General features: G+C 40.2%; 1 protein-coding gene across 1 annotated transcript in view; it reads left to right on the forward strand.

Moving 5' to 3' along the window:
- Window positions 1-19,816, forward strand: part of LOC144057464 (neural-cadherin) — an 86,690-nt gene that overhangs the window by 20,370 nt on the left and 46,504 nt on the right. The window contains exon 2 of the mRNA XM_077575039.1: window positions 18,429-18,617. Within this exon, the coding sequence (XP_077431165.1) occupies window positions 18,429-18,617 (189 nt within the window). The remainder of the gene's footprint in view (window positions 1-18,428; window positions 18,618-19,816) is intronic.

Here is a 19,816-nt window from a genome sequence, read left to right on the forward strand (position 1 = left end):
TGCCAGCGCAAAGCTTTTGTCCACACACTGGCTTGTCACGTCTCACTTTTTCTTTTTACCCTCCTTGTTCTTCCGCCTTTCTCTCTGATGTGCGCACACTCATGGTCAACAATGAGGCACTCTAGAGTGATTTTGCAAGCCTAAAGCCCCGGTCCACACTTTAGCTATCAAGTCGAAATAAAAAAATAAATGAATAAATAAATAAAAATCACTCCTGCTTGCTCTTCCACCTTTCGTGCGCACACTCATAGCCAACAATGAGGCACTCTTGAGCGGCAATGCTATCGGATTTTCTGAAAGAAAGATTTATTTTAGTTAGCTAATTGCATGACGCAATTGGTGCTCATCTTCTTTTATAGCGGGGGAATAGCAACTCATGTAGTTCTTCATGTAATATAATATATTTTCAAACAAATCTCACTTTACCGGGACTTTAAGTACGCTATGAAGTATTTGTACTTAGTTACTTCTCATCAGTGTTATTAGCTCAAACGACATTTTAAAGTAGTCCAATGCTATCCGTATCTTAAATGTGTACACACAAACAATCAAAGCAGTCATGTGAATGCAGCAAACTTGCTTGAATGCTGCGTTGTTGGCTTGTTGGGGTCTCTGCTGCATGGGCCAATTCTGCCCCCCGACGTGGGCTAAAGAGCCCCACAAAAGACTCCTATTGAGCGGCCCTGACAGGCTGAAGGGGCGCCGCCCCACCTGATCTAAGCGGCCGCTTGCGGGTCCTCAGAGGCGCAGCCTTTTGTGTTGGTTTGCACCTTTGATTGACAGCAATTATGGTAGGGGTCATGCGGGAGGGCACCGGCTTGTGTGTGCGCTCGCGCTCACACATACAACAAGTGTGTGAGGTAGAGGATTTTTGTTGTTTGTTTGATTAAAAATGTTCTCATGAGCATTTGGAGTGACTAAAATGACATTAAAAAATATATATCTTTATTTTGCAAGTAATGAAAATGTTACTGTTTCTCACTGTAAAATTGTCAGATGTTTTAAAATAATGAATTTTAAAAAGATTTAAATGGAAAAATATGTCTTAATTTCTCACTTAATAGAATGCTATCACCTTTTAGTCTTCATTTAAGATAAATTAAATACTGTATATGATTTTTTTTTAACACATGCAATTTTTCCCCATTTTTTGCCCTTTATAAAAATATATATTTATATAAATATATTTTATTACTTAAATTTCTTATTAACATTTTTTAAATCACTTTTTGATGTCAATTTTTTTTTATTGGCCATTAATGACATTATAATTTGCCAAATAGTCACTTTTTATGGCTTTAACGTAAAAGGATGTCTCAGCATCTCCAATAATGACATTTTATCACATTTTAGTATAAAATGTCATCTTAAATTCCCAAATAATGACTTTCATAGTCACTTTTCTACAATAAACTAAGTCTTAATTTCTCATATAATTATACTCTCGTACAAGGCCAAATGCTCATATTGGATGTGTTGATGGTGTTCCTAATGAAGCGACCCATGGGGGTGCGGGGGTTGTCCTTCGATGAAGACGCTCGTGCTAATTAAGATTCTCTCCCGTTATCTTTTGTGTTTTCCACCGTCAATGTTTTCACACAACAGCGCCGCCCTTTAACCTCGGCTGCCAATCACACGTGAGGGGGGGGCGGGACCTTGGAGGTGGGAAACGACATTGGGGGCACAATGGGCAAGGGGACGATAGGGCGCCCTGGGGTCCCGCGGGTGACGGCACGCAGCAGGCGGCACTTATGAGTGTGTGTGTGTGTGTGTGTGTGTGTGTGTGTCATTATTGACATGACAGAGGGCATAAACTCTGTGTTTGTCATGCCCTTCTTGTCCTCAATACGCCTCATTGTCTCTTAAGCATGAACACACATACACACACACATGCGCACACGCACGCACACAAACGCGGTAGCAGCTTCATGGTTGGCTGCTTCGTGTCATTGAATTGATGCGTTTCTCATCTTTTTCATGCCCCTCAGACATTTTGTAACATATTCTGACTAATTATGACGAGTCGGACGGATGACGTGTTTAACTATTTGTGGTCCCTGCTTGCATTATGTGCTCATTCAAGTGCATGAAACCCTCAATGTGCGATGGTGTTATGGAAATGTTGTGAAGTTAAACAGATGGATTATGTTTGAGGACGTTTGGCCTCAAGCTCAAACCTTACCAGAGTTTGGTGCTTTATTTCAACTCATTCACTGCCACAAATTCATAAAAAAAAAAAAAAGATTATTAAAAATTAGGGGCGACAAGCGATTAACATTTTAAATTGTAATTAATCGCATGACTTCACTAATTAACTCACAATTAATCACAAATTCTATATCTGTTCTAAATGTACAATAAAAAAAATATAGGTTTTCATACTCTTGTTAACAAAAGTGGATTTTTTTTTTAACTAATAGGAATAGTTCAAATTCATTTTTGACGTCTATAGCCGTCAATGGCAATGAATGAATAAAAAAAATAAAAAATAAAACATTATTAAAAATTAGGGGCGACAGGTGATTAACATTTTTAATTGTAATTAATCGCATGACTTCACTAGTTAACTCACAGTTAATCACAAATTCTATATCTGTTCCAAATGTACAATAAAAAAAAATATAGGTTTTCATACTCTTGTTAACAAAAGTGGATTTTTTTTAAACTAACAGGAATAGTTCAAATGAATTTTTGACGTCTATAGCCGTCAATGGCAATGAATGAATAAAAAAAGAAAGATAAGAAAACATTATTAAAAATTTGGGGTGTCAGGCGATTAAAATTTGTAATCATAATTAATCGCATGACTTCACTAGTTAATCTAGTTAACTCACAATTAATCACACATTTTTATATCTGTTCTAAATGTACAATAACATTTTTTTAGGTTTTCCTAATCTTGTTAACAAAAGTGGAAAAAAATGTTAAACTGACCAATTACATGTTACTAGTGACGCGAAACTATATTTTGATGCTACAAAGCAACTAGTGTATGACGCATGCCTACTTGCTACTAGTGCAGCCGAGTAGTTTTCTACTAAGGATTGCCGTAATGGTATAGTAATGGGCCAAAAGTGGAGCCTCATAGTAAAAAAAACAAAAAAAAAACGTTACTAGTACAATGTAGTTGTTCTACTATCACAAGTGAGGACAAAGAGTATAGTAGAAGATGGAACTTAAGGTGGATATAAAGGATGTGAAATAAGTGCTCAAACTGTTTTCCGTATTATTTAGCCTTATTTAAAATCTTAAATCTCAGTTTGCTGCATTTGTAGGCGCAAGACGCCATCTCACCGGCGCATAATAAATGTGACATCACTTCCTGCAGCGAGGAAACGTCAAGCCGACACGCTCATTCATAATTTACCGCTGAAACTATTTTGGAGCTTGTGTGTTTTTATTTTCTTTCTTTTTTTTTCGGGCTGGGCTTTCTAGCAGGTGGCGTTACCATGGCAACCTTCGGTCTGCCCCACTGTTCCGACACATGCGCGCGCGCGCACACACGCGCACGCTTGGCCTCTCTGTTTAATTAAGTCCATTAAGAGTCTGGTGGGCTGGGATCAATCCTCACCTGAATGGTTGCTGACTAATTGAAGCGTTAACTGAGGGGCGTGAGGGGGTGGGGGGGTGCATTGGGGGGTTAACGGACAGATCAAAGGCGTTGGTAATTAGCTGCGAGAGTGCGCGAGAGGAGTGCAAATTAACGAGGAAGGATGCCGGAGTTTTATTTGTTTATTTCTTTGGTTTCCACTTGAGTACGACTGAGTGTTGATGAACTGCAAATGAAGACATTTCCTCATCAAGCGCCATTCGCACCTGAGGTGTGAAGACGAGAAAGCGCGAACAAGAAAGTGAAGGCAAGATGAGATCGGGAACGAGAAAGTGGAGATGACGAAGCGCAGAGAAGAATGCCAAGACCAAGGAGTGAAGAAAGCAAATCAAATATAAGGAATTGTATACAAGGAGGTGGAGACAACAAAATGGAGTCAAGGAAGTTGAAGACCAGGAAGTGAAGTGTGAGGGAAGAGAACAAATGAAAAGAGGACAAAGGATGGTGAGATGAAGAGTCAGTCTGGTGAACGAATGAACAAGTTACATCAACACCCACAAAATAATGAAGCATGTGTGTGTGTGTGTGTGTGTGTGCGCGCGTGTGCGTGCGCGCGTGTGATGCAAGCCTGGCGGGCCCTGCTGTAATCGAGGCCGGATGGACATCAGGGCTAAGAGTTGCAGCAACCCTGGAGGCTACACGCACGCACACACGCGCGCACACGCGCGCACTAGGAGTGTTTTCCCGTTCACAGGAAGCTTTATAACATTTTATATTTCACCCTTCTCCTTTTTCATCCTCTGTTTTTTTCAACTCCTCCTCTCATGGACATCAATTTCTTCCGTACTCATCCCTCCTTTTCTTCACCTTCTCCCCCCATCCCATCTCTTCCTCTCTTGCTCCCATGATCAGTTCCTTCCATTTATTCCCTTCCACAAATTCCCTTTCTTCACCTTCTCCTCCCATCCACTCCTATTTCTTCTCCTCAACTCATCCCTTCATTTCTTCTCCTCCTGTCATTATCTACTTTAATTTTTCTTCTTTCCGCTCACCATGAACTCATTCACTCTTTTTTTCATCCACCTCCTCTCTCCTCCTCCTCTTCTCCATCTACTCCTTTTCTCCATTCTTCCTCTTCCTTCCCTTTTTCTGTTCCTCTTCTCCCCTCCTCTACTCCTTCTATTCTTTCTCAAATTCCTTTCCCTCCTGTATCCACTTTTCTTCATCACCTTCCATCTTTCTTTTATCTTTCCTCTAATGCGACTCCTTTTTGTCTCATCTCTGGCTTGGCAAAAAGCAGTCAAAACACATTAAATATGAGGGAACGGACGCGGTTATGTCCTCCCTCCCTTTTTGTCGCTGCTCTGCGTCTCCCCGACCGACTGACTGAGATTGCGCTCCTTCATAATGGAGGAGCGTTCTCCGGCGTCTCGGCTCCGTGACAAGTTCCTCCTGGTGTCGCCTCCTCCTCGGGGAGCTCGAGCTGCGTCTGCGAGAATGATCCCGCTCGCCTTCTGGATGCTCCCGCGCGCCGCCCTGGCGCTCTCATGCCCTGTCGGCTACGACTTCGACTGGCAGTTAATAAAATACTAGCGTGCTAACATTTGAGTATAGTTGAGAAGTTGATATAAATGTTAACAGGTGGTATGCAAGAAGCTAGCAACCCGAGTACAAAGGGTATGCTGAAGAGGGTTTTAAATGGCGGACTCTAGTTAGGTACTAAATGCTAACATGCTAGTATTTGGTATGCTACAATATAGCAAGATAGCAGCCTGAATTCAAAATGGATGGTGAGGATTTTACGTTACCGTCTAATTCTGGGGTGTCAAACAGACGGCCTGCGAGCCGCATCAGGCCCGCAGAGGGGTTTAGTCCGGCCCGCAATCTGATTTTGTAAAGTAAAACATTGAGTTGTCAATTTTTCACAAGCAATCATTAGAACTTGCACACTGAATTGCTCTAGACGCCGTTATTTTACACACAACTTAAAAGTTACGGTTTGTTAAAAAACACGTTGAAAAAACAGGCCGGCATGAATCGAACATAAACGTGTTGAATACGATACACATTTAACTACTGGTAACACAAATACATGTGACAAGAATGAACGTCCTTATAACTTCTTTAACTGCATCAAAGTGTTGTCGCGTTCCATGTTCCATTTGTATTTGTGTTATTTTTTGGAACAATATAATAACATTTGAGCACTGTAATGAAGGGCTAACCAGCGAATAGCTAAAGTCTGCGTATAATTGATGACAATTGTTTCTAATATACCATAATTTTACCGATCCGGCCCATACTTTCCTTCATGTGGCCCCTGAGAAAAATATGAGTTTGACACCACTGCTCTAATTGGATAGCATTCATAATGACGATTTGATTAGAAGCTAACATGCTAACAGTTTGAATACACCCATACAGCAAGATATTAACTTGAGTGATGTTAAATCAATGCGCTGTAGTCTAATTTAAAAAGAGTTCTAATTAAACTAGCAGTTTATAAAATGCTAACATGCTAACAGTAAGCATACAAGAGCATGATAACAACCTGAGTACAAAAAAAAAACACGGACATTGTTTTCTAAAGTCAGTTGCTATTTCAAATGTATAGTTTATAAAATGGTAACAACACACAAACCAATAAAGGTTTTATCTCATATCCTGTATTTCGTTACCATATTTCAAATGCCAATGGATTATAATGCTAACATGCTATCAGATGGTACCTGACCATACAAGATAGTAGCTGCAGTCGTAAAAGCAAATCAATATGGATTTTACACTTCACCCTACTTGGTGACAATCGGTAGAATGATAACACGCTATCACTCGGTTTACAGCAAGATAGCAGATAATTAGTTGAGTTTTTTTTTTTTTTGTCTGTGTGTGTGCTTTTGCGTCCCATCAGTGCAGATGATGAGTCAGGCAGGCGTTAGCATTTCCTTGACTGTCTCTGGGATGTGAGTCACCTTCACTCTGCCGTTGAGTCCAACAGGAGCCGAGAAGTGGATGAAGTGAGACATAATGAGAACACTCAAGTGAAACCGGCAAAAAAAATAAAAAACAACAAGGAGAATCACAACTTTGGTCACTTCCGATGTTTTTACTCACGGCTATTTCTCCTGAGACGATGCTCGGAGCTGATGCTTGTCTCGACTTGTTGTGAGATTGTGTTGTTGTACTTGACACATATAACGTGTACAACTCCCGACCGCAACACAATGGAACAATGCTAACAGCTAGCATGCTAGCTGTGACAACCCGTGTCGACCTGTAATGGTAATTTGAGAACATCTCATGCTTCTGAAGTATATACCGGTACTCACATACTGTAGGTAGAATGCTAACATGCTATCAGTTGGGTAAGCTAACATGACATCATGATTACAAGAATGCTCAGGCAAAATTATTAAGGATTGTTTATCATTGCCAGCAGCCAGGTGCTATTTAAAACGATAGCTTCTATGATTGCTAAAATGCTAACATTTGGTATGCTCCTATATTGCAGGATAGCAACCTGAGTACAAAAAGCGCCAAGGCAACTCAATACAGATTTTACCTCATGCCATATAGTTGGATGAAAATTGATAACATGCTAACGAGAGAAAGATCATATACATTCATGCCTGTATACCAGTTAAAATTATGAATCCATAAAATGCTAACATGAATTTGTAAAATGCTAACATGATAACCACAAAAAGTACACAACAATCATAAGGAATCCTGTCACCTGGAACTGATAAAATGCTAACACGCTAACAGTTGGAATGCTAACATAGTACAAAACGTGGTCAGGAATACACGTAAAAATTAAGCATATTGTCCGTTTTATCTGGATTGTCACAATAATATGCTTTGTTTTTAACACATTTCTTCTTTGTTGCGACATCTTTTAGTTTATGAAATCCCATTTCAAACGTCACACACAAAAATGCACAACACACGCGCACACTCACACCAAGGGAGGCTCAACAATCTGCTTTGTGGCAAGCACTTCACAATCGCCTACAATGGACTTAAGCCATGACAGGACTCAGGAGACGCACCACCCCGCCCCTCAACACACACACATACGCGTATGTACCAGCAGTTTTACAAGATTGGACCAAATTGGCTGAATGCTGGATATGTGTTGCTGTTTGTTCTCATAATGGAACAAATCGGAGCCTTTGTGTGTGTGTGTGTGTGTGTGTGTGTGTGCGTACATGCGTGATATTCACAAGTGCATCCAAGTTGATCAGAGACTCACTGTGGATTAATTCCATTCATCACAGTTTGTGTGTTCTTCTGTTTGTGTTTCTGTGTTAGTGTGCTTACTGGATTTGCACGTCTTTGCGTGTGTGTGTGTCATAATTTCAACATCAAACCCGGGCCCTATAAATAGGAACACTTCATTGTCATAAAATTGAATAAACACCCCCCCCCCAGCCCCCCACACACACACACCTTTTTTTCCCCAATGGTTTTATGTGTCATGTTAATTTAGTAAGATTTCCAATTTGAACTGATAAATTGCTAGCATGCTAACAGCTGGTATGCTAACATATAGGAACATAGCAACAAAGAAAGTGATGAATTAAAATGCAAAAAAAAAATGCTAACAGTTAGCAAGATGACAACGTGAGTGCAAAAAGCACTATAAGGACTTAAGTCATGTCCTGACCTGTATGTAGTAAGACAATATTTCAAATGACTGTTGACAAAATGCTAACAGTTGGTTATGCCGAGTTTTAGGTTAAAATAACCAAAATGATCAAATTGTGATTTTTTTTCCCGGGGATCAACAAAGGAATGTGATGACTTCCACTGGACCAAAGTGAAAACGACACAGAGAAAAATACACGAACATGCTGGAAAACACACACACACACACAGACACACAAAGATGAAAGACGCTCTGGTGTCGATGCGTCTTTGTCGCTGCAGATGACGGCCGAAGATAATTCCCTTTGAGTCACGGGGAGGAAATCCCTTCAGCAAAGTTGAAAGCGCTGTGAACTGACAAGGAAACACACACACACACACAAAATAATTCCCAGTTGTTTCAAAGTACTGAGTTCTGAGTACTTTTTGTACATGGCTTGCTTTTACCATTTGTTAGCATGTCAACTGTTAGCATGTTAGCAATTTAGCAATTCTCATTTGAAAGCGTGTCCCACTACAGAGAGTGATGAGATCCTTATTGGTTTGGCATTTTTTATACTTGTTAGCATGTTAGCAGTTAGCATGTCAACTGTTAGCATGTTAGCAATTTAGCGATTCTCATTTGAAAGCGTGTCCCACTACAGAGAGTGATAAGATCCTTATTGGTTTGGCATTTTTTATACTTGTTAGCATATCAGCAGTTAGCATGTTAGCAAAACAGTACCTGACTGTAGGACATAATGTAAACTCCTTAAGTATCTGCCTGCACTTTCTAAACTCAAGTTGCTATCTTTCTATTTGTTAGCATACCAACTGCTAGCATGTTTTATAAAATTATCGTAAATTGTATCTAACTTAGAGAAGAAGAAGACGATTTTAAATCTTAATCAATCTGCCTTAGCACTTTCAAAATACAGGTTGCTATGCTGCTACGTTGGCATAGCAACTGTTAGCATGTTATCAATTGTCATAGACAGTGACGAGAGCGTCTCACAGGAGAACACGCGTGTACAACGGCGTGACACACGCTCGTGGCGGACGCGCTCGCACACTTGTCAGCGCGCTGCGCTATCAATAATGGACAAGGCGCCGCATTAAACATTTAGCGCTTTATTTTTTAATGGCCAACAAAAGTCCTCAGATATTCATAATTCAGATGAGCCCCCGCTCTTCTCGCGCATCGCACCGGATTCTTCTTCCTCCTCGGGCGCCGTGACCACGTTGCACACAAAGCACATATCCCGGATCCTCGTCGTCCTCGTCCTCATCCTCCCAAGAGTCCTCTGGAAGCGCGATACAAACCCTTACTACTACCTCCCCCAAGCTTGGTTAGAGTAGTAGCCGCCAAATTTAAAAAAAAAAACATTTTTAGCCAGTTTAACTCAGCAACATGAAATTTGATAGCGCACAAAAAAAGTTTCAAGAAGCCATGCTCAAAATGAGACACAAGACCATTTTAGGTGTCAAACGTCTCAGATAGGTAGCACTTCCTGGATTATGAATCATCAGTTATACTCAGCAATGTGAAATTTGGTAACGCACAAAAAAACGTGTCCGGAAGTCATGCCCGGAATGACACAAACATTTTGCTTTTAAGCGGCCATTTTACGTGTCAAACAAGTTAGTTTAGGTAGTAGCACTTCCTGGATTAAAAGCAAATTTAAACCCCAAAGTCAGTTTTACTCATTAATATAAAAATTTTGCAGAAATGTCTATCTTGAGTAGAGCCACAAAAATGTCATAAAACAAACGTTTTGAAACGTGTGCATTTCCATTGGTCCTTCAAAGGCAAATTTCCTCTATATAGATTTTGTCCAATAATTGCCTAACTTATTTTAGCAACATGAAATTTGGTAAGCCCGCCTACCGTGAGGAGTCCCCCCAAAACATCTCAAACAGAAGCCATGCTGTAGAAGACACACAAAGTCTCCCATTTTGGTTCCCAATCCACATTTTTCATTCATTTTGGGGGATTTTTTCATTTTTTCACTCCCCTTAGAAAGTTTGTCCGATTGATACCAAATTCTGCACTTTTCAAAATGACATTTGGTTGGCAATATCTGTCACTAGTAGACCTATAAAAAAAACCTCCTTGAAAAGACACAGCCCCCCCCCCCCCCTTCCCCTCCCCAAAGGCATTTCAGGGTCCATTTGATCATTTCCAGGCGTTCTCCAAAACCAAATTTGTTCTAGAGATTAAAAATCCCTGGAATCGTTTGAAGATTCAATCCCCGAAGCTAGTTTCACTTAGCGGCATGACATTTTTGTGGGCATGTCTATCATTGATAGGCTCGCAAAAAATCCCAATGCCCAAAATACAACAGCAAGTGTGGCATTTTGGTTTAGGCGGCCATTTTAGGTGGCGTTGTCCATGTGAAGATTTCGTCACTTTTCTCCTGAATTTGAACCAAATCTACCAAATATTAACACCCCACAAATTAGACTCACTGACCACTTTTTGACATTTTTTTTCACCCCAACAGTTCAGTTTAATTGAATCGATTTCCACATTCTTCATGTTTACTCCCTAGTTTCATCTCCTGGCGTAACTCTTGCACAGCAGACCCGCGCACACACCGACACGCGCGCGCACATCAACCGGCCTGTAGAGACAGTCTCCACCCGTCTGTTCCTCGAAGGTGATTAAAACAAATGCTGTGAATTATCGGTAAATCCTGTTCGACCCGTCCGCTTGCCCCACTTCCCATGATGCCTTTCCCATCCATTTCTGTCTTTGACATCACATTTTTTTCCCCGCTTTGATTTTATTTGTGATTTTTGTTTGTTTTTGGTTGCTTCAATATTTCGTCTTTCGGTCTCCGTCTTGATGTTTCCTGCTCCATTGATCGTCGGTAGCGACGAGGCGTGTGAAGCTGAAGCGACCTGGAGCCAAGGGCATCCTAGGGGGTCCCGCAGGGTCTGGCGAGCTTGGCTCCGTGGGAAAGAGGGAATGGGTTTGGCGGGAATGGAACAATAACGCCACTGATGCAACCGCCTCATCATTTTTCCTCAGTGGCCATATTTCATTTAAAGTCTCGCTATCGCGGCGCAGCGCTCAAACTGACCTCAGATGTGTAAGGAAAGAGGATCAGGTTGAAATATGGAACAACATACAACACTGAATTATGCCATGACAGGAAGTCTGCTACTATTTTTTGTCAAAATGTCACTTTTTGTTTTTAGTATTTGAACTCTTGAATTTTTTTCCTTTCTCTTTACTTTGTATTTTGGCTTCCTTTTCAAATCATCTTTTCCTCCTTTTATGTGTTTTTATTCATTTTCCTTCATCTGGTCCCCTTGTTTAAAAAAAAAAAAGTGCATCTTCTCCACGTTAACCACAACTCGCAGCCCTAAGTGACTTTTCATGTTGTTCCTCACTTGGCCTGCACGCTTCTCCTGACAGTCTCCGCCAGGATTCTTATAGATGGGGGGGGGGGGGGGGGGGGGGTGGCGGTCAGGGTTACACACAAACTTTTTTTTTTTTTTTTTTTTTTTTTTTTACAGGAGAGCTCAGTATTGTTCATTCGATTTGACATCATCATTGCTCTCCTTTTTTTTTAAAAAAAAAAAAAACAACAACAAATCAATTAAAAAATATTTAATAAATGTTTTTTTTTTGTTTTTTTTTTTTTAAATACATATACATATATATATATATATACATACACACACATATATATATATATATATATATATATATATATATATATATATATATATATACTTTTTTTTTGTATGTGGGTGAGTATGTGTATGTGCGTGCGTGCGTGCGAGCGTGTGTGTATTCATCAGTTCACCTAAAGCCCATTAAAAAAAAATCCCATACTAATAATATAATATAATAATAAATTGCCAAATGCAGAAACATCAATGTAAGTTATCACGATGTGGTGGCTCTCGCTAACAGACAGAATTAAGTAACCGGAATTAGGTTAAAAAATTCCATATACGTAGACCATGTTTCTATAAATTTTGATATTTGGTTTTTGTTTGAGGCAGATATTTTTTCCATTAAAATGTGATTTATGAGGAGGTTAGACCATTGGTCGATATTCAGAGTTTGTTTATTTTTCCAGTTAACAAGAATTGTTTTTTTAGCGATAGTAAGGGCTACAAGTGTAGATTGAAATTGTTTATGTGGTAAATCAGTTGTTGTTAGGTCACCTAGCAAACACAAGTTTGGAGATAAAGGTATCCTACAGTCCAAAATAGCGGAAAGTTTTTCTAAGACTTTAGTCCAGAAATACATAACCGGAGTACATAACCATAAAGCATGAACATAAGTGTCTGTAGTGTTTTGTAAGCATTGGAGACAAATGTCGGAGTCTGAGAGTCCCATTTTCTTCATCATATATTGGGTAATGTATGTTCTGTGAATAACTTTATATTGGATAAGTTGTAAATTTGTGTGTTTTGTCATTTTAAATGCGTTTTCACAAACTTGAATCCAAAAGTCAGGTTCCGGTGCTATAGACAAGTCTGTCTCCCATTTCGAGATGGGTAAAGACATTTTATCAGTATATGAAAGTAACTTATATATTTTTGAAAGTTTTTTTGTTGTTGTCGGAGAAAGCTTGTTAATATCTTTAGCTAAAACAGGCGGTTGGAGCGTACCCCGAAGTGTTGGAATTTTTTTCTTTATCATATTTTTAACTTGTAGATAATGTAAAAAAAATTCCGTTTTTTATATTGTATTTTTGGAGCAAGGATGTATATGATATAAACATATTATCTGAGAAGAGATGGTGGAGATGTGTAATTCCTTTCTGCTCCCACACAGCTAAATGAAACGGTTGGTTGTTAAGTTGAAAGTCGGGGTTACACACAAACTTAAATGCATATAAAGACACACACACACGCACTTAAACACACGCAATCAAACACACGTCAGTCCACGTTCAACCGCTGTCCAATGTTTGACGATCACTTTCGAGGATTCCCCATGAAGAAGCCATGCGGCTTTAATGATTATTATTTCCATTTCTTGCATTGCTCATCACCAGCAGTGCGAATGAGGTTTAATTAACTGTGTGCCTGCAGGACTTTGTATTTGTGTGTGTGTGTGTGTGTGTGTGTGTGTGTGTAAGAGAGGCGGCGTAAAGTAGGCCAGTCTATAAGGTTGCTAATTAGGATGCAGCAGGCCTCTGTCCGCTGGATCCCAGGGACCAGATGGAGGGCCCGGTTCACCAACAGAAGCGTGTTTGTTTGCTCGCTGGCCGTCGAGACGAGTTCGCCCGCAACGGCTCGCTAGCGTGGTGTCCTTTTTGCCGTTACGTGACCTCACTGTAACTTCTGCTGGAATCTGAAGCCGCGCACTTTTGCTAGCGTCGCACACGCATGTTAACGCACACGCAGATGAGGCAAAGACAGAGTGCTTCTCACGTGTCAACTTGACATGTCGCCATGGCACCCCCCCCCCCCCCCCCCCGACACCTGTGCCGCTGTGGGTTGCCATGGCAATGCATCCCACCCTGTCAATCACACACATACACACACAGGAGTGTTTGCAGTTAAAATGGTTTCCGAGCCCTGCAACCTAACCCGCATAAGCTGGAGGAAATAAAAGGCAAAAAGACGACGGTCTCAAAAAACTTGGGTCACTTATATCTCAAGGTACCACTGTCATTTCATCAAACAAAGCTGATAATTTAATGGTAAAAAAATTGCTAACAGGCTAACAGAAATTAGCATACTCTTACTCCTTGGCCACACTAATGAATATGAGTTGGCAAAAGCTTACTTCCATTCTTTTCTGTCTTTGATTTATTTCTTTTCCCGTCATCCCATCACCCCCCTTCCACCCCCCCCACCCCCTCCTTCCTCCCCCAGAGGCATCTTGTTTTCTTTCCCTTTGCTAATTGACGCTCCTCCGGTGAGGCGGCATGCAGGAGATTCTTCTCCTTCTTCGTCTGTTTCGACAGCGCCTTCGCGCCGAATAACATCAAGTAGCAGTCGGTTCGCATCTGCTTCCTCCCGTGTGGTGAAAAGCTGCCGGTGTGACACAAACATGAGTACACAAACGTGTACACGCTTGACGCTCAAAGACTTTTTTAGCATCTTTCACTTCCTGCGCTTATTTGGCTTAAACTGATGTGAAGGTTTGTCATGATGAACTTCAACAATGTTCAGACTCCAAGCTGGACACTTTTTGTTCCTATATCAACAAAAGCTGTGAAAAGCACAACAGAACCTGATGACTCACTGAACGCACTATGAACTAAAACCAAATGTAGAATCTGCATAAAATCAACACACAACCCCCAAAAAATAAATAAATAAATAAAATCAACACACAACCAATACAGACCAACATAGATTCAAAACAGACCCGGATGAATAATACAGGACCGAGACAAAAAGATGCAACATCATCACAGAACCAACTATATAGCAATTACAGAACCAAAATAAACCATTAGGACCAACACAGTATTAGTCTAGGACCATCACAGACTGACGTAGTAGCAGGACAGAACCAACATAAAAGTGACATAAATCCTACATAGTACCATTAGGGAACCAAGCTATGACAACTACAGACCCAAAACACAGTAGAACCATCACAGGACCAAAACAGGAAATCACAGAAGAACCGCACAGTAGCAACCTAGAACATCACAGAACAGAGATTCAACATAAAACCAAACAAAAACAATTTAGAACAAACTTACATCACAGAACCAAAACAGGATCAACGGACCAGTAAAGGATAATAATAATAACAAGAAAAATTCACGCGGAAATTTTGAATTGGACTGCTGACTCTTGCATGGTGGAAAGACGCATGTATGTAGTACTTTTAGCAATAGTAGTAGTAGTAGGACTTTTAGTAGTAGCACAAAAAGCAGTATTTAAATAGCAGTCCATTCCATTTGATGAAAAAAATAAAAATAAAAAATAATAATAATGTGTTTTTTTTGAAAATGTATTTAAAAAAATGTAAATGAGCTGAACAGTTTAAAATTCAAACGAATAATAATAAAAAAAAAATTTTTAAAAACACATCACAGAACCAGCATAGGACCATTAAAGAATTGGTACATAGACCAACATATAACTATCACAGAACCAAAATAGAACATCACAGAATCTACATGGTAACCTTCTACTGATCCTAACAGTAACTTACAAGAAAACTTTATATTCTCACTTGAACTATTTAATGGATGCCAGAAAGATCAAACATGACCGTGGTGCCACTTTCTGCCAGATGCGGAAGAAGGTCCAACATGTCCAAAATGGTTCCTACCTCACACAAGATGGCGGCCCTGCCTAGCCCATGTGACAGACCATGTGTGATTGGATAGTCTTCAATTAGTGCCATAGATAAGAAAGCTAATCTAACCACAGTGAGTTCATGTCATGCTTAAGGCGTGGCTAATGAGGAGTGCATTATGGGAAGTGGACTCGCAGTCAAATCTGACCCCGGGACTCCTCATCTGCGCTGAAGTTCATTGAGCCTCAAACTCAATGGGCCACAAGAAGTGACCCCGCGGGCATCTTGACTCTCGCCAAACTCGTATTCATGAGCCGCTTGGTGTGCGGAGGCGGGGCCTGAGGGTTTCGCTTTCTGCTTTCCGCTTTGCGCCGTCACCTCGCCGCATGAAAAATGCAGCGGGACACCAAGTGACAAAAGAGCGACGGAAGGCGGCCCGCATCCTAACAATCCTTACGACGGCTGCTCCTTTCGTGTCAGACAAGCGTCAACGTTAACACGCGTGAAAACATGTGCGTCCCTGCGGTCAGCGCTCGCCTTTTCAACATCCTGGTACGCTCCGGCAAGCTGCGTTGGTTTGACTTTGTTGAGGCGACTAGGATGAGTGGAGCTTGGCAAGTGTGAGGGAGGGGTCGCGGTACCTTGTTTTTTACTGAGGCGCAAGCTAAATAGATTTACAGTCAATTGCTTTGTTTTTGTTGATGAGCGAATGATCATTATTATGGAGGACCAAAACTGCCAAAATTAAAAATAAATAAATGACTAAATAAATAAATAAATGACTAAAAGTGAAAATAAAATGAGATATAAAAAAATATATAATTTGAAAATTAAACTTAAAAAATAAATATAAATGGAAATAAAATTAATAATAAAAAAAAATATATATATATATATATATATAAACATAATTATATAATATTTTTTATATTCATATTTATTTAATCATGTATTTATTTTGTAATTTATTTATTTTTAAGTATGGCAGTTTTGGTCCATGACTGCCAGGTCGAAATGTTTTATTCAAATGAGGGGGCGGTCCTAAGCGTGTCTTGGGTTGGACTACGCCGTTGCAAACTACTTTTCATTGGTCGAGTAAGCGGCTCAGCGAACAGGGAAGTCTCTCCGGCTTGCATTGGAAGTTGTGGTGACTAAAAGTGAAAAGGAAAACTGAAAATTAATATATATATATACATATATATATATATTTTTTTGTTTTCATTTATATTTATTTTTTGGGATTTCATTTTCGAATTATATTTTTTTATATCCGTTTTTATCTTCAATTTTAGTCATTTATTTATTTTGAATTTTGGAAGTTTTGGTCCTCCATAAATAATAGTGTCTTTATAGTGTATGCAGAGCATAAAATTATACCTCCATTGCGTTGTTGGTCTGAGCAGACAGGAAGTAGTGAATGTTTGAATAATTAAAAGCGTTGATAATGTTTTTAAACGAAAACATGACGAGGAACAACGCAGACCCCTCTTGAACTCATCTGAATCATGTTCAAGTCAAGTTGCTGTTGAAGTTTAAGGACGGCAGACATTTTGTTCAAGCGACACCTCCTCAACTCCTCCCGTGTCCTCCTTTCCAGTCCTTGTTCTGTCTCCCACCTTCTCCATATCGTCTCCTCTTACTCCTCTTCTTCTTCTATCCCAACTCAAAACCTCCTTCTACCTGCTCCCTTTCCCACCTCCTACTCGGTCTTCCTCAGTTCTGAGTCGTCATGTCGCGTTGATGTTGATTGTGCTAATGGGCCGCGTTCCATTACGCCGCCGGAGGGGTTCAGCGAATGTAAAACAAGGCACTTTAAATAGACGCCATTATTCTGCATTTAACCAGCCAGGAGTGACGAGCATCCAGGCAGAGGAGGACGTGAGGAAGACTTCGTCTTCACCTTTTCCTCCACTTTACGTGAAAAGACTTCAGAAGTCATCCATCTGAAGTTTTTACAGCTGCGCACAAACAGTCTTTGGTCTTGTTAATGTAATTATGTGACTAAGGTAAAAGTAAAACCTTTGAGTGGAATCAAAATTAATTAATTAGTAAATTTAGCAATAGCAAATTAGTCATTCAAGTTGGTCCAAAGTATTTTCTTTTTCATCGTTCCTCTGACACAATTTGTTGGCAGAAGTTGACACGTAGTTGTTGTTTTCCAGCCTTCTTCACAAAACCCTCCACGGGGTAAAGAAAAAAAAAAAAGCACACGACCCAGAGTTTCAAAACAAAACCTGCATCTTTTTTTTTGTCGGCAACGTCATAAAAAGGGGGGAAAAAAACGTAGCTGTTGTCTTCCCGGGGAACAGGAAGCAGATAAAAGGCGCGATATGAGCTGGTTGACTAATGTCAGCGAGTCCCCTCGGGGCTTGCAGAGACGCCGACTTTCATGACACCACCTGAACAGTGCGCAGCGCTTGCTAGCTTAGCTACAAAGCGGGGCGCCGTAACAACAGCTAACGAAGGTGGCAAAGGGAAAACAACGGCTAGAACACACAAAACAACATTTGAGTTTGTCAAGTTGATGACAAAAGACTAGCATTGAATTGTTAGCAAAAAGCTAACATGACACAATTTAAACAAATGCATCCAAAGCCACGACATGATGCTACATTCCATATAAAAAAAAAAACAAAGCAATGTGGGGAAGGTAAAAATGGCAAAATTGTATGATTGTACAGTTGGGTAAAAGCTAACAAACGCTATTGTTCACATAAAAGTAGTCAAAACCATGACAAGAGCGTAGCATGCTGTGCTTAGCGAAGAGCTAACATGACCGGCCATAACAACCAAAAGTGAAAAATTCTGCGTCTTTATCCAGATCTGCTCCAAAGTTATGATTCCGGACGATTTTCTATAATTCTGGAATAAGTCAACATCACTGTCAGTAGCACTATATTTTCCCTTTTCCACTAATGTCTTCCGTCGGCCCCAATGACCTCATGGTTTTGTCGTCACAGCGCCACCTGTTGTTTGGCATGCGACTGACTCGTCTCTGTCCCTCTCCTGTAGGTGACGAGTGGTACCTGTGCCGGTTGACCCTGAGCCTGCTCAGTCAGGCCCATCTGCAATGGACCATGTTCCCGGCACCCTATCTGGCAGCTGTGGGTCCTGACGCCGCCCCCGGGTCGGTGGTCTACCGCCTGTCGTCACAGCAACGTGACGGCACCCTCGGACAGCCTCAGTTCCTCCTATTAGACGGTGAGCATATATATTTTGAATCGAAATCTAATGTTTATGACCTGTTAGTTTTGTCGTTAACATTATTGAGTTTTTGCTAAGCCACGCCCCTTGACACAAACTGGCCAATCACAGCACACCATGTTTTTGATGTATTTTTGGTTTGTTGAGGCGATTATTACTACTAAAGTACCAAGAGTGATTGAAAAGAAATGATTTTATTTTATTCCAAAACTAAACGAAATAATGGTATGTATGCTCTTGTTAGCTTTTTTTATGCTACTAGCACATTAGCAATAGTGGTAATTGGTAAAGATGTTTTTGTTGTTTTGTTTTATTTTAGCCCCTGAAGTCCAGGAATTATGGTGGCATTTAAGGCACAGAAGGCATAAAAGTCAAACTCTTGAACCAACTGTTATGCTAATAACATACTAGCGCTAACACTACAGATGTTTGTTTTTGCATTAATTCAGCCCCTGGGGGTCTTAATGCAGAAGTACATTAGCCTTAAAGACATAAAAGGCAGCTAAGCAAACAAGGCAAGGCCTTTTAAAATGTAAATATTAATAAATAATAAATTAAACATATATGAGCCGTATAAAAAACACAGCCTTAGCGTTAGCGGGACATTAAGTCTTGATGTATATGTAAATTTGGTTGTTTATATTTATCCTTATACATACATGACATGCGTACATGCAAATATGAATGTATATGTATTACCTGTCATGGGAATTTGCATGTGACAAACCTGCTTTAGCTCGGAGCGCCGTAGATTTATCTAAATAAAAAGTGACTTGTTGAATTTCAATTAGCGTCAAAAAAAGAGGAGAGAAATAGAAGGGGGGAAAAAAACGCTGTTAAACGGCACCCCCCCCCCCCCATGCTAAACGCTCCCCTGGGGGGCCAAGAGAGCTCCCACGTTGGGGAATAATAAGAGCGTCTCCGGAGAGGCGGCGAGGTGGGCGGATGGGCGCCGGTGGCTGTGGATTTTTTGTATTTTTATATATTTTTTTAAGAGCAATAGAAGAAGATATTTTAAGATATATATATATATTTTTAACTGCATCCCTTTGGCATAATGTGACAACACGTGTCCTTGCAAATAAACCGCAAATTTGACTTATTCTCATTTCTTCCCAACGTGGATTTAAGTGCGATTTAGTCCCACTTCACACAATTCTATTTATGCACTCACCACTTGTTACGTTACACCATTT

Source organism: Vanacampus margaritifer, chromosome 9, assembly GCF_051991255.1.
Source record: "Vanacampus margaritifer isolate UIUO_Vmar chromosome 9, RoL_Vmar_1.0, whole genome shotgun sequence".
Classification (NCBI taxonomy): domain Eukaryota; kingdom Metazoa; phylum Chordata; class Actinopteri; order Syngnathiformes; family Syngnathidae; genus Vanacampus; species Vanacampus margaritifer.